Source organism: Thalassophryne amazonica, chromosome 5 (genome assembly GCF_902500255.1).
Source record: "Thalassophryne amazonica chromosome 5, fThaAma1.1, whole genome shotgun sequence".
NCBI lineage: Eukaryota > Metazoa > Chordata > Actinopteri > Batrachoidiformes > Batrachoididae > Thalassophryne > Thalassophryne amazonica.
Window position 1 is genome coordinate 37,038,632 of NC_047107.1, and position 14,721 is coordinate 37,053,352.

Here is a 14,721-nt window from a genome sequence, read left to right on the forward strand (position 1 = left end):
AGATTATTCATGTTGACATCCGCAATTAAGTCTACTACACCAGCAGTTCCAGTTCTGTTAAATCAGGAAATGTGACGTGAATTCATGTGAATATTTCGCCCCCTATTGGTGAAGTTGAGGCATAACATTTCATTTAACTTGTGTTTTAGCTAAACTGACTTGTTTGTGAGGTCCAGCATGTAGCATATATATATATATATATATATATATATATATATATATATATATAGTTGTTTTTTTGTTGTTGGGTTTTTTCCCTAATTTGTCTGATAATCTTGTATTGATAATTTGATAGTTCTACTACAGGGATGAGCGATCTTGTTCACTATGAAAAAGCAAAGTAGTTTTAATTTTTTATACTCATCACATAATGCATTAAAATTTCCATATAGAATAAAAGTTGGCTATGGTTAACAGCTATATTATATTTTCATGTGTTGGTGCCTTTTTATGTCTTCAAGTGCTGTAAATCAGGGACTGTGGATCACAATAAATCTATAATTGCTCAAAAGGTTTTATATTTATTAATGTATTATTTGAAACTCTCTGTATTTGAAGGCTCTAATCAACAGGGAACCCTAGTATATTTCAACCTGGGCTCTATTTTTAGACATTTTGGGTTCATCTTTTTTATCGGGACAAAATTATTTTAAATGATTCAGTTTTGATTTCAAGGGGCAAGCTCCATCACGGGCAAACCAACTACATAACATAAGTACACTTAATTGCTTCTTGTCACCAGTGAAGTAGTGAATATGTCATTAGATGTTTCTGTTAGCATGGAGAGGATCCCTGTGGAGGTGAGTGTGCATGTTTGTCTCACTAAATGTAAATAAACCTTTAAGTGGCTGGTTATGCAGTTAGCTGCTTACCTTAGCCTCCCAGTCCTTTCAGCAGTACTGTTATCGAATGAGTTATTTACAAGTTGACTGCCGGTGAGCCTCATAGGTACACTAATTGTACCTTTTATAAAGCTTTACAGGTAAACATACACATTTAACGCAGCAGGAATGATCCTCTCAATACTAGACACTTCTGACAGTTTACTGTGAGTATTCTTAGCTTGTCCATACAGCTACATTATTGCTACAAGATGTAATCGGTGTTTATTTGTCTGTCTGTTAACAAGATTACATCAAAATTACTGCTGAAATTGATGACATTTTCATCACAGATAGATATTAAGCCATGGAAGACTCCATTAAATTTTGAAGGTGGTCTGGATCAAGATTACACTTTATATACAACCCCTGGCAAAAATTATGGAATCACCGGCCTCGGAGGATGTTCATTCAGTTGTTTAATTTTGTAGAAAAAAAGCAGATCACAGACATGACGCAAAACTAAAGTCATTTCAAATGGCAACTTTCTGGCTTTAAGAAACACTATAAGAAATCAGGAAAAAAAAAATTGTGGCGGTCAGTAACGGTTACTTTTTTAGACCAAGCAGAGGGAAAAAAATATGGAATCACTCAATTCTGAGGAAAAAATTATGGAATCATGAAAAACAAAAGAACGCTCCAACACATCACTAGTATTTTGTTGCACCACCTCTGGCTTTTATAACAGCTTGCAGTCTCTGAGGCATGGACTTAATGAGTGACAAACAGTATTCTTCATCAATCTGGCTCCAACTTTCTCTGATTGCTGTTGCCAGATCAGCTTTGCAGGTTGGAGCCTTGTCATGGACCATTTTCTTCAACTTCCAAAGATTTTCAATTGGATTAAGATCCGGACTATTTGCAGGCCATGACATTGACCCTATGTGTCTTTTTGCAAAGAATGTTTTCACAGTTTTTGCTCTATGGCAAGATGCATTATCTTGAAAAATGATTTAATCATCCCCAAACATCCTTTCAATTGATGGGATAAGAAAAGTGTCCAAAATATCAACGTAAACCTGTGCATTTATTGATGATGTAATGACAGCCATCTCCCCAGTGCCTTTACCTGACATGCAGCCCCATATCATCAATGACTGTGGAAATTTACATGTTCTCTTCAGGCAGTCATCTTTATAAATCTCACTGGAACGGCACCAAACAAAAGTTCCAGCATCATCACCTTGCCCAATGCAGATTCGAGATCCATCACTGAATATGACTTTCATCCAGTCATCCACAGTCCACGATTGCTTTTCCTTAGCCCATTGTAACCTTGTTTTTTCTGTTTAGGTGTTAATGAAGGCTTTCGTTTAGCTTTTCTGTATGTAAATCCTATTTCCTTTAGGCGGTTTCTTACAGTTTGGTCACAGACGTTGACTCCAGTTTCCTCCCATTCGTTCCTCATTTGTTTTGTTGTGCATTTTCGATTTTTGAGACATATTTAAGTTTTCTGTCTTGACGCTTTGATGTCTTCCTTGGTCTACCAGTATGTTTGCCTTTAACAACCTTCCCATGGTGTTTGTATTTGGTCCAGAGTTTAGACACAGCTGACAGTGAACAACCAACATCTTTTGCAACATTGCGTGATGATTTATCTTCTTTTAAGAGTTTGATAATCCTCTCCTTTGTTTCAATTGACATCTCTCGTGTTGGAGCCATGATTCATGTCAGTCCACTTGGTGCAACAGCTCTCCAAGGTGTGATCACTCCTTTTTAGATGCAGACTAATGAGCAGATCTGATTTGATGCAGGTGTTAGTTTTGGGGATGAAAATTTACAGGGTGATTCCATAATTTATTCCTCAGAATTGAGTGAGTCCATATTTTTTTTCCCTCTGCTTGGTCTAAAAAAGTAATCGTTACTGACTGCCACAATTTTTTTTCTTGATTTCTTATAGTGTTTCTTGAAGCCAGAAAGTTTCCATTTGAAATGACTTTAGTTTTGTGTCATGTCTGTGATCTTCTTTTTTTCTACAAAATTAAACAACTGAATGAACATCCTCCGAGGCCGGTGATTCCATAATTTTTGCCAGGGGTTGTAGATTTTGAAGGATTACATCAAAACTACTTCATGGATTCTCACCAATTTTGCACCACAGATACATACGTATTAGGGCATGGAAGGGCATGAATTTTGGAGGTGATCCGGATTCTCCCTCACAATCTCACTTGATAGGCTTTTAAGGATTACTTCAAAACTACTGCACAGATTTTCACCACAGATATTAGGGTATGGAAGACTCGACTGAATTTTGGAGGTAATCCAGATTCTGGATCAAGATGTCACTTTATATAGGCTTTGAAAGATTACGTCAAAACTACTGCACTGATTTTGATGAAATTTTCACCACAGACAGATATTAGGGTGTGGAAGACTCCACAGAATTTTGGAGGTGATCCAGGTTGTGGACCAAGATGTCACTTTATACAGGCTTTGAAGGTTTACATCAAAATTACTTCACGAATTCTGACCAAATCTGCACCACAGATAAATATTAGCGCATGGAAGACTCCACTGAATTTTGGAGGTGATCCAGATCTGAATTCTAGATCAAGATTTCACTTTATATAGGTTTTGAAGGATTACGTCAAAATTACTTCACAGATTCTCACCCAATTTTCACCACAGATACATATTAGGGGGTGGAAGCTCACTCAATTTTGGAGGTGATCCAGATCCAGTTTCTGGATCAAGATTTCACTTCATATAGCTTTTGAAGGATTATGTTAAAACTACTTCATGGATTCTGACCAAATTTGCATCATGGATAGATATTAGGGCATGGAAAACCCCACTGAATTTCAGAGGTGATCCAGACTGGTGGATGTCAGAAATCTCTGATTGCTCTTGTAAATCAATACTGTGCTGATTAAAAATGGTTTTTGTCCCGAGTAAAAATACAAATTCTAAAACATCTAAAAATAGAGCCCGACGTTGAAACATAGCACAGCAAGAAACAGCATGTGTTCATTAGCTTCGTGTTTATTATTTTCATACACTACACATAACATTAACATTGTTAAATATTGTAATGGAAGTGTTTACAATAATAATAAAAAGGAAAAATAAAACATCACCCGTGTCTAAATGTAAAAAAAAAAAATTCAAAGTTAGCAAATGCTCTTTTAAATAAACAATGGCAATAGATATACGTCTTTTTAGCGTCTCTGTATTTAAGGCATACTCTAATAGCAAATAATCAGCTGATGTAATAGAGAGAAGGCTTTTAATAAAGGATATCAGTCAGTGGTCTGTGGTGCTGCCATTACAAAATGATTTCCAACCTATTATAGAGAAGAATAGACAGCATTTCACTTGTCTTCCCGTCGGCACTTTTGTGCATGCAGGGCAGCTTGTGAACATTCGAGAAAAGGTCTAAACACTGGAAGTGTAGTGTCCAGTGATCATAGGGCTCTGCGATGCAAGTCTGTTAACACCATAAACTGCTGAAATGCAAAATTCTGAGAGGAATGCAGCCCAAAGTGACTCTGACCTCTGTTCGACAGAAATCATGGCATTACGATAAAAAGTTGTCCATATTTTCATGGGTTATTTCAAATAAAACACACTGATCTGTAGGACTGAGGAGACAGATATAACAAAAAAATAAAAGTAAAACTTCCAGGGTCTCATACTCCCCTCCTGGTGTCCACATCAGATATAATCTGTCAGATTTAGAATTTATATAAATAAATCTGACCTGTATTTACACAATATTTTGAATTTAGTACAAACTTTAGTTTTAGATTAATCATTTGATGTTCTAGCAATACTGGGAGGAAAATGATCTCTCACTTCACATATAACTGAGCATAACACTTAATATGTTTTAGTAAATTACACAGAGATGTTAATTTGAGCCACTCATGATGTACTTCACTCGCCATGGCAAAAAGTCTTACAGTGGATAAAAGCTTGGTCCCAATTCAGGGTTTGCACTTTTCAAAAGGTTGCGCCTCATGAAACTTTTGAGGATTCAGCCTTTCAGACAGTGGAGGCCAAAACAAACCGTTCTGAAATGAAACGGTGGCCTATAGAGCGTTTCGATGTTGTGTCATTACGTCTTGTCACCTGGCAACCGTGACAGCTGCATGCCGCAAACTAGCTTAGCGGGCGTAGGATGAGCATCAGGACCCAAAATAGACTTGGACCTTCATTATTCTCCAAAGTTATCAGCATCATCAAACACCTCTGTCCAGTGACTGCATACCTCCATAAGATCTTCCCAGGCAGCTCAAAGGTCGAGGACCCAGAGACATGAATGCCACCTGATAAATCAATATGCCTACAGGTTTGAGACTTTCACCACATATAGACATACTTCTGATGGTCAAGTCCAAGAAGTCAATGAAAGCCTGGATCTTAATCTTGATCTAGGACAACTAGAAAATCTGACACTCTGATTCTTCACTCATCTTCTCAAGTGTTATAAGGTGACATCAATGTCATAAAACCATTCCTTGCCAAGAAAGTCACCTAAGCTGCTGGTTTTCACAACCCTACCCAACACCAAGTCCATGCAGGCATTGACAAGTCCATGCAAGCATTCCCTGACAAATACCAATATTGCTTCGTACAGCAATCACAAAACCTGTGCGTAGGCTGGCTATGATGTCCAGGATCCCTCTTGGGGAAATTGCACAAATTCCAAGGATGTCCCAAGAACATCTCAGCCAAACTCCTTGTACAAATCAAAGGCTGCAAAGAAGCACTGCCGATATTCACACTTGTATACAGTGATTACTCACAGAGCTAGGATGTGGTCGATGGTTATGGTCATTATGTTATGTGTCAATGTCGGAAGAAATATGTTGCTCTGTGTATTTTTTTTCCTAATACACCAGTTTATAAAAAGCCAACACAGACATTAGGTCACATTCGTTTAAATAGTCTCTATACCAATTTAACAAAACCACCAGCAATAGATGTTCTAATTAATCATAAAACTCAAGAATGCAGTAATAAACACAATATGCAATATTAGGCTGGGACCTATTAACATCAAAGTGTTAGCTTTTCAACATTTTTTTTTTTGTTTTTGAAAAACCATTTTTGTCAAATGATGCAACTGTGAAAGAGTGCAGAGGAGTTAAAGGTTTGGTTGCAAACTATGCTCGAGTATGATTCTGTTGAGTAAACTTTTTTTTCGTAAAAATAATCTGGCAATAAAAGCAGCAAACTCAAACTTTGGTCTGTCAAGATGGATTCTTACTTAGATTACAGTATGTCAAGTATATCAAGAAATTTTGACAAAAACAATGTTTATTCTGTAGCTAGATATTTTTTACTTATTTTAAATAATGCTTTACAGATTTATTTTTCCTGTCTATTACAATCTAGACCAGGGGTGGGCGTCGAGGGCCGAGATACTGCAGGTTTTCCGTGTAACCAATCACCTCAGCAGGTGGGTTGCTGATGAGCTTCTGGTCTGAACATAAACACCTGGTTGTCAATGAAATCACCTGCTGAAACACCTGATCTTTAAAGAAATCACCTGCTGAGGCGATTGGTTGCACGGAAAACCTGCAGTGTCTCGGCCCTTTATGGCACATGATCTAGACCCTTCAATGTTTATACTGCACTACTGAATCTTCAAAATATCTCTGTGATAATTATTGACTTACTAGAATTTACGTCATATTCTAACTCATTTTCCAGTTTTACAAGGTATGTTTTTGCTTCTTCTTTGTTTTTTATCTTGTGAACCTCCAGCAAAGAGCCATGTCAAACTGCTGAACCAATTTTAATGATATTTGGCATCAAAGTGGAACATGCAAGAAACAATTATAGTGTCCAGTGGACCTGGATTAAGGAGATGATCCAAGAGATTATTCAAAAAATGTTGATGTATGCAAGTAATCTGCAGCACTAAAACAAGTGACTGATGATGTCTGACCCAGTTTACTGCTTAAAAGGACCTGTTGCTCTGACTTTTTTTTCCTCTTTTTTTTAACCCAATGATGTGGTGGTGCAAGGAGAGAAGAACCTGGCACCTGGACCCCAGATGAGTTGAGTTTGAGACCCCTGCTCTAAACAATATCGGTGACAAAACAGGATTTCACAGTAGAGAATAAAGAAAAATTGGAATAGCTACTTCTATGAAACTTTGTTCCTCTGAAATTCAATGTTCACATAATCATTTGTCAAATTCACTGTCAAACATGTCAAAAGCAAAAAGAGCATGAAAGTGGTGGGAAAAAAAAAAACAAAGAAAACGATGATGGATCTTTGCCACTTAACTGTACAGTGCAATAAATACAGCAGCAGAGATGTCAAATCCTCCTCAATACATACAATCATGCAGATCTTTTGGATCATAAGTGAAGTAGTTATATTAAAAAACAAACAATAAAAAAAACAGCAACAACACAGAAATTAAATAAGCAGAAGTCATATGGTAATATTTGGGGAAATGTTTCTTATTAACAGTATCAACTGACATTTTTAATGTGTCACAAATCCTACCATAGGAGGAAACCATCACTACAATTTCCAACTTCCTCTCCATCAAACCCAACGTTCATCTGATTATTAGTTACTATCGTCAAAGCACTTAATTATAGTATTCTGTCATTGTTTGCATTGTCACTGCAAGCAAACTCACAGCACATGAAGATCGGGGGGGGGGGGGGTACGTCATGTGGGAAAGGCAGAAGGGTCAAAGGGGGTTGGGTTACTGTATTTGACAGGTAGTGGAGGAAGTTGCCTGGCAGCACATGCAGGTAGGGTTGACGGATTTGGGTGGGATCAGGTCCAAGTCCTCGTCGTCTGGGATCTCGTCCAGACGGTAGCCGTCCTTCAGCAGCTGGATGTTCAGATCCTGGTTAATTTGCTGAAAGAAGGAAGAAAGAGGAGGAGAAAACAAGAACGATAGCTGTGATGAGATGCATAAAAAGAGCTTATGTGTATCTGAGGAAACGAGGTGGAAATCCAGCAAATAAGCCAAAAGATCTGTGTGACTGAAAAACAAATACAAATAGTTTTATGGCATGTTACACATTATGTGATGTTCTCTCCTGTCGAAGTGATCTTGTAATTAAATGGATGGAGCTCAACAAAATTTCACAGGGGTGGGGGGGGTGGGTGATTGTTATATTATAGAGAACAAATGAATGCCCCCCCCACGACACACATACACACAATTTCAACATCTTCGTGTGTATCTTTTTATTTTTTTACACATGTTAAACACATTTTAAATATATTTATGTGTTTTTAAGGAACTGTCTATGCATTTACACATTTTACATCCTTTGTAAATATTTTAAAGATATTTTTAAAGAACTTTCTATTCTTTCACACATTTTACACCCTTTTTTAAACATTTGAAACATGTTTTTAAAACCTTTCTATTCTTCTATTTTTACCTTTTGTCATATTTTAAACATGCTTTTTTTACATTTAAACATCTGTGTTTTTAAATGTCTGACATAACTAACATTTTAACATAAATAGTATTAATTAAACTTTTATACATATTTAGTCTCATCTAGTCTCACCTCGTGTTTCGTGTGAGCAATGAGTCTGGGCCTTTGACATGCACAGGCGGCTGATATGTGGATGCACTGTGGAGAGCAAGCTAAGATCATCTTCTACTTTCTTCTTTTTTTTGGTTGCCCCAAACTCTGTCTTCTCACTGGTAGATTTATGCACTAAAAATTTATCCATTTTGCTCCTGGCATATTAGCTAACAATGTCTTTTTCCTTTTTTCCCCTTCGTTTTTTGTTGGTTAACAGTGTTTACAGTTATTTTTTTTCGTGGGGGCCAGGGACAGAAAAACCCGGGCAGATCTGGTGCTATCTTCCAAGTGGCAAGATTCACCCTAAAATCCTGAAGTTTCCGGATCTTGTTGGGTTGTCATGGGTAACGTGCCTGTAGAATGTTGCATGGAAGTCAGGCACAGCACCGGTGGATTGATAAACTGGGGTGGTGGCCCCATCTTTAAAAAAGGGGATACACAAGTATGTGCCAGTTATAGAGGAATCACACTAAGCCAAGTCAAGTCAAATTAAGTCTGGGAGAATACACTGCTTTGCCGCATGCACAACACCACAGAACCGCCTTGGGTTTTGGATGTCAACCATCCAGGAAGACAACCGGTCCCCTCCTACATTTCTATAGTAACCATCTATCTGCAGCAGCCAGGTAAAACGTGGGTGTCGCCTTGGCCTTCTCTAGCTACTGGGGTTGTCATCACTCAGGCACCTGCGTGTTGGATCAGGCACAAAGAAGCGCCCCACACGGCCAAAATGTTGACGCCGATGCTCCCTCACAATGCAAGTGATAGTCGTCATGTTAGCCTCTCTTAGTAGCCGCTCATTTGATTCAGTGTCATTCCAGAAGTACCCGAGTCCTTCAAAGACACCTACTACCAAAGACATCCAGTTGTCACCTAAGCTCACTGGTTAGTCTCCAAGTCCCATGACCATACAGCAAGGAGGTAGCACTAGGACCCTAAAGACATGAACCTTCTTTCACCTGCAAAGATAGCGGCATCACTAAACACCTCTGTCCAGTGACCTCATGACTCCATAAGCTCTTCCTAGGTGTCTCTCAATCTCAACGGCCAAGGACCTAAAGACATGTACATCACTGTGACGCAATGACTTGATTTGACTTCTGGTTTTATAGGCATTATCAGACTGTGACCTCTGCGCACTGGGCAGGTTTGAGACCAAATGTGAAACAATTAGCATGTGGAGCAGCACCACCAAATCTGAGACCATGGTCCTCTGTTGGATGGATAGTCCCTTTTCCATCAAGGGAGAGTTATTGCTCCAAGTCGTGCATCACAGTGAAGATAGACCTGAGCCAGAAGGCGAGACTCTTGCTTTACCAGTCAATTTAAGCTCATGTGCTCACCTATGGTCATGAACTTTTGAGTAGTGACTGAATGATTTTTTTTTTTGGGGGGGGGGGGGGGGGGGGGCTAGTGGTTAAGCGTTGGGCTTGAGACCAGAGGATCCTCAATTGAAATCCCAGCCTGATCGGAAAAATCACTAAGGGCCCTTGGGCAAGGTCCTTAATCCCTACTTGCCCCCGGTGTGAAGTGAGTACCTTGCATGGCAACACCCTGACATCAGTGTGTGAGTGTGTTTGTGTGAATGGGTGAATGTGAGGCATAATTGTAAAGTGCTTTGAGCGTCTGATGCAGATGGAAGAGCACTATATAAATGCAGTCCATTTACCATTTATTTACCCATGAAAAATGTTGCAGATAAAAGCAGTAGAAATTACACTGAATGACATTAGAAATGTATATGTTTGGTGATCTTGAAATTTGTGTTAACATAGGAGCCCATGGAATGATGTTGTGGCAACATTAAACTTCAACCCAAATGCAACGGTGCTTTTACATAGGGTGTTTGCAAGGCTTCCAATAACAGACCCCTGCTTCCCTTTCTACAATATTCCTGCCCTTTTTTTCCCCACAAGAATGATGCACTGTCTACTACATTTCCCAATTCCTTATCATTTGGTAAAATAAAATAAAATACAAAAACAACTAATCTTGCTATGCTTAGATGTCATGTATGGATGTCACAGTATGATCGACAAAGATGTCACTAATAAGTCATGAGTTCAATTTGTGACATTTTTGTGACTTTTAGCTGATGTGATTCCATTACATGACTAAATCTTGACCGAAACCTCACCTCATTTGAACGTCACGCATCATGCTGGGTGACTGTAAATCATGATAATGCTGTGGTATCAGACCAGTTCTTGGTTCGTGGAAAATAATTTGACTCTCAGGGCCTGATTTGCTAAAATTCCATATAGCAAGTTCTAAATCTTGTGCACATTCTAAACGCTTGGGCTGTGGGTGATTTAGAAAGGCTAATTGCATACATGACAGCAGGTGGTAACATGACAGATAGCCGCATGTAAATGAGGATTCTGCATGTGTTAAAGACTGTAAGCGCAAGATGAAATTCAATTACCCATGCACAGTGGTGGACACAGTTCAGCTAATCTGATAACCTATAATTATCAAAGCTAATGTTTTTGCTAGCGGATCAGCTTTTCAGATAACTATTAAAACCATCAGCAGACCTTCCGATAAATTTAGTTCTGATAACTTTCAGTCCGCTAACATTTTTTTTTTTTTTTTTGCTGGTAAAGTGAGCAAAGTTTAATGGTCCAAAATGTTTGTAAACCCTAAAATCAAACATTTTAGTCCATCTGTTGTGTGTTTGTGGCTGCCGCTTGCTGATGATGTCATCATTAAGCGCAAAATGTGATTGGCCAGTCGACGCAGGGGGCATTGTGGGTAGTGTAGTTCAGGTTTACTTTGGACGTTACAGCGAGTGTTACCATGCGCTTGACACAGAAACAAAATGGACTAATTTTAACATTTTATTTCTTTGTGGCTGATGGCATAATTTAATCGCCAAGATGGTAGGCGAGAGGAGATCTCACAGCGCAGCTGTGTTACAGAGGGACTTTTCTTAGACACCGTTTTGGATAATCAGGACGCTTTATGTGGATTATTTCTTCAGAATTTAATGAACACCACTGAAACTAACAGGTAAGAATTTATATTTACTATGTGTGTCTTTTACTCTGCCAATCAATGCATTAATGGACGTATTTCAGTTGTTTAAGCCGCAGGGTTCAAAGCGTGTGAAAAAAGCAGCAGCTTTTAGTTTGGAAATGACGGTGTATCTAATACCGAGATAAACTGTGACTTCGAATACTGTGTTTTACTGCTTTTGAAAGATGATGACAGTGTTTGGGGTTTTATTTTTTATTCATTAAATTTTCCTGCGTTCTTTTAGTGTTTGCGATCCTTGAATTTACCCAGCAGCCCCTGCGGCGCTTAAAATGAAACTGGTTTATCAGAAGCCGACAGTGTAACTTGATGTGGCCGCGTCCAAATCCAAACTAAAAGTTATTGGTTATCTGTAATAAAGATAAATGTTTTAGCAGTTTATCTGTTTAGTGTCATGAAAGATAAGTTTTCAATTATCGGATTAATGGTTATCGAAGCTAACGTTTTGGTTAGCTGTGCCCAACACTGGCCATGCTCAACACAAGACGAAGATACAACCCCAATTCCAATGAAGTTGGGACATTAAGGAAAATGTAAATAATAACAGAATACAATGATTTGCAAATCCTCTTCAACCTATATTCAATTGAATACACCAAAAAGACAAGTTATCTAATGTTTAAACTGATAACTTTATTGTTTATGTGCAAATATTTGCTCATTTTGAAATGGATGCCTGCAACACGTTTCAAAAAAGCTGGGACAGTGGTATGTTTACCACTGTGTTACATCACCTTTCCTTCTAACAACACTCAATAAGTGTTTGGGAACTGAGGACACTAATTGTTGAAGCTTTGTAGGTAGAATTCTTTCCCATTCTTGCTTGATGTACGACTTCAGTTGTTCAACAGTCCGGGGTCTCCATTGTCGTATTTTGCGCTTCATAATGCGCCACACATTTTCAATGGGCGACAGGTCTGGACTGCAGGCAGGTACCCGCACTCTTTTACTACAAAGCCACACTGTTGTAACGTGCAGAATGTGGCTTGGCATTATCTTGCTGAAATAAGCAGGGACGTCCCTAAAAAAGATGTTGCTTGGATGGCAGCATGTGTTGCTCCAAAACCTGGACGTACCTTTCAGCATTGATCATGCCATGGGCACTAACACACTCCCTTACCATCACAGATGCTGGCTTTTCATTTATTTTCATTTCCTTTATTTACCCAGGTAAAAAACTCATTGAGATTGACATCTCTTTTCCAAGAGTGACCTGGCCAAGACAGCAGCCAAAACATTGTTACAGCGATGAGACAAGACAACAATCAAACACAATTTCACACAAGAGTAAAACAATTAAGACCATTAAAAACCACAGTGAAATTCAGCATGTACTAGAAGCAGTCACAATGTCCAATAGTGTTAGTTTCACGTTCCTTCAAAAGAGATTTAAATTCACCCAAAGTCACAGGATCAGTTAATTTCAGATCCTTTTGGAGTTTGTTCCAAGTTATTTATTGTTATTTTGAACTTTTGAACTTTGCGCTGGTAACAATCTGGATGGATTTTTTCCTCTTTTGTCCAGAGGACACATTGTCCATGATTTCCAAAAACAGTTTGAAATGTGGACTCATCAGACCACAGCACACTTTTCCACTTTGCCTCTGTCCATTTCAAATGAGCTCGGGCCCAGAAAAGGTGGCGGCGTTTCTGGATGTTGTTGATGTATGGCTTTCGTTTTGCATGGTAGAGTTTTAACTTGCACTTGTAGATGTAGCGATGAACTGTGTTAACTGACAATGGTTTTCTGAAGTGTTCTTGAGCCCACGCGGTAAGATCCTTTACACAATGATGTCAGTTTTTAATGCAGTGCCACCTGAGGGATCGAAGGTCACAGGCATTCAATGTTGGCTTTCGGCCTTGCCGCTTACGTGTAGAAAGTTCTCCAGATTCTCTGAATCTTCTGATTATATTACGGCCTGTAGATCATGGAATCCCTAAATTCCTTGCAATTGAACGTTGAGAAACATTGTTCTTAAGCTGCTGGACTATTTTTTCACACAGTTGTTCACAAAGTGGTGATCCTTGCACCATCTTTGCTTGTGAACAGCTGAGCCTTTTGGGGACGCTCCTCTTATACCCAATCATGACACTCACAATTAGTGTCCTCAGTTCCCAAACGCTTATTGAGTGTTGTCAGAAGGAAAGGTGATGTCACACAGTGGTAAACATCCCACTGTCCCAGCTTTTTTGAAAGGTGTTGCAGGCATCCATTTCAAAATGAGCAAATATTTGCACAAAAACAAAGTTTATCAGTTTGAACATTAAATATCTTGTCTTTGTGGTGTATTCAACTGAATATAGGTTGAAGAGGATTTGCAAATTATTGTGTTCTGTTTTTATTTAATTTCACACAATGTCCCAACTTCATTGCATTGGGGTTGTACCTATTAACTAAATTTTAATGTTGTTTAGAAGAAGAACAGCCTTTATTGTCATTGTACATACTGTACATCCGATGAAATTTGCCCACTGCATCTAACTCATCCCAATTGCAATTAAACACAATCCAACCACTCGGAGCAGTGGGCAGTCACAGTCCGACACCCAGGGACCAACTGCAGATGTGGAGACGCTGCCTTGGTCAGGGGCAGAGAAAGGAGCAGACCCTTAATAAGCATTTAAAAAAAAATAAAATTTACCAATGCTAAAATGAATGTGCTTTGAAAATAGTTTGTCACAGGAAGTGCGCAGTGTTTGGCACACATCCAGTTTCAGCACTGCTCACCTTAAACTGTCAGCTTATGGTGATGATCTTCAAAGGTCTATTTGAAGAGTTTCAGTCAGGTTTTAGAATTCATCATAGTACAGAAACAGCATTAGTGAAGGTTACAAATGATCTTCTTATGGCCTCGGACAGTGGACTCATCTCTGTGCTTGTTCTGTTAGACCTCAGTGCTGCTTTTGATACTGTTGACCATAAAATTTTATTACAGAGATTAGAGCATGCCATAGGTATTAAAGGCACTGCGCTGCGGTGGTTTGAATCATATTTGTCTAATAGATTACAATTTGTTCATGTAAATGGGGAATCTTCTTCACAGACTAAAGTTAATTATGGAGTTCCACAAGGTTCTGTGCTAGGACCACTTTTATTCACTTTATACATGCTTCCCTTAGGCAGTATTATTAGACAGTATTGTTTAAATTTTCATTGTTACGCAGATGATACCCAGCTTTTTCTATCCATGAAGCCAGAGGACACACACCAATTAGCTAAACTGCAGGATTGTCTTACAGACATAAAGACATGGATGACCTCTAATTTCCTGCTTTTAAAC

The 14,721-nt window shown here is 38.7% G+C and overlaps 1 protein-coding gene across 1 annotated transcript in view; it reads right to left on the reverse strand.

The window, feature by feature from the left end:
• Positions 1–7,405: 7,405 nt before the first annotated feature.
• The window catches only part of fam219ab (family with sequence similarity 219 member Ab), a 41,493-nt gene continuing 34,177 nt past the window's right edge, over positions 7,406–14,721 (reverse strand). The window contains exon 6 of the mRNA XM_034170016.1: positions 7,406–7,716. Within this exon, the coding sequence (XP_034025907.1) occupies positions 7,558–7,716 (159 nt within the window). The 3' untranslated portion in view covers positions 7,406–7,557. The remainder of the gene's footprint in view (positions 7,717–14,721) is intronic.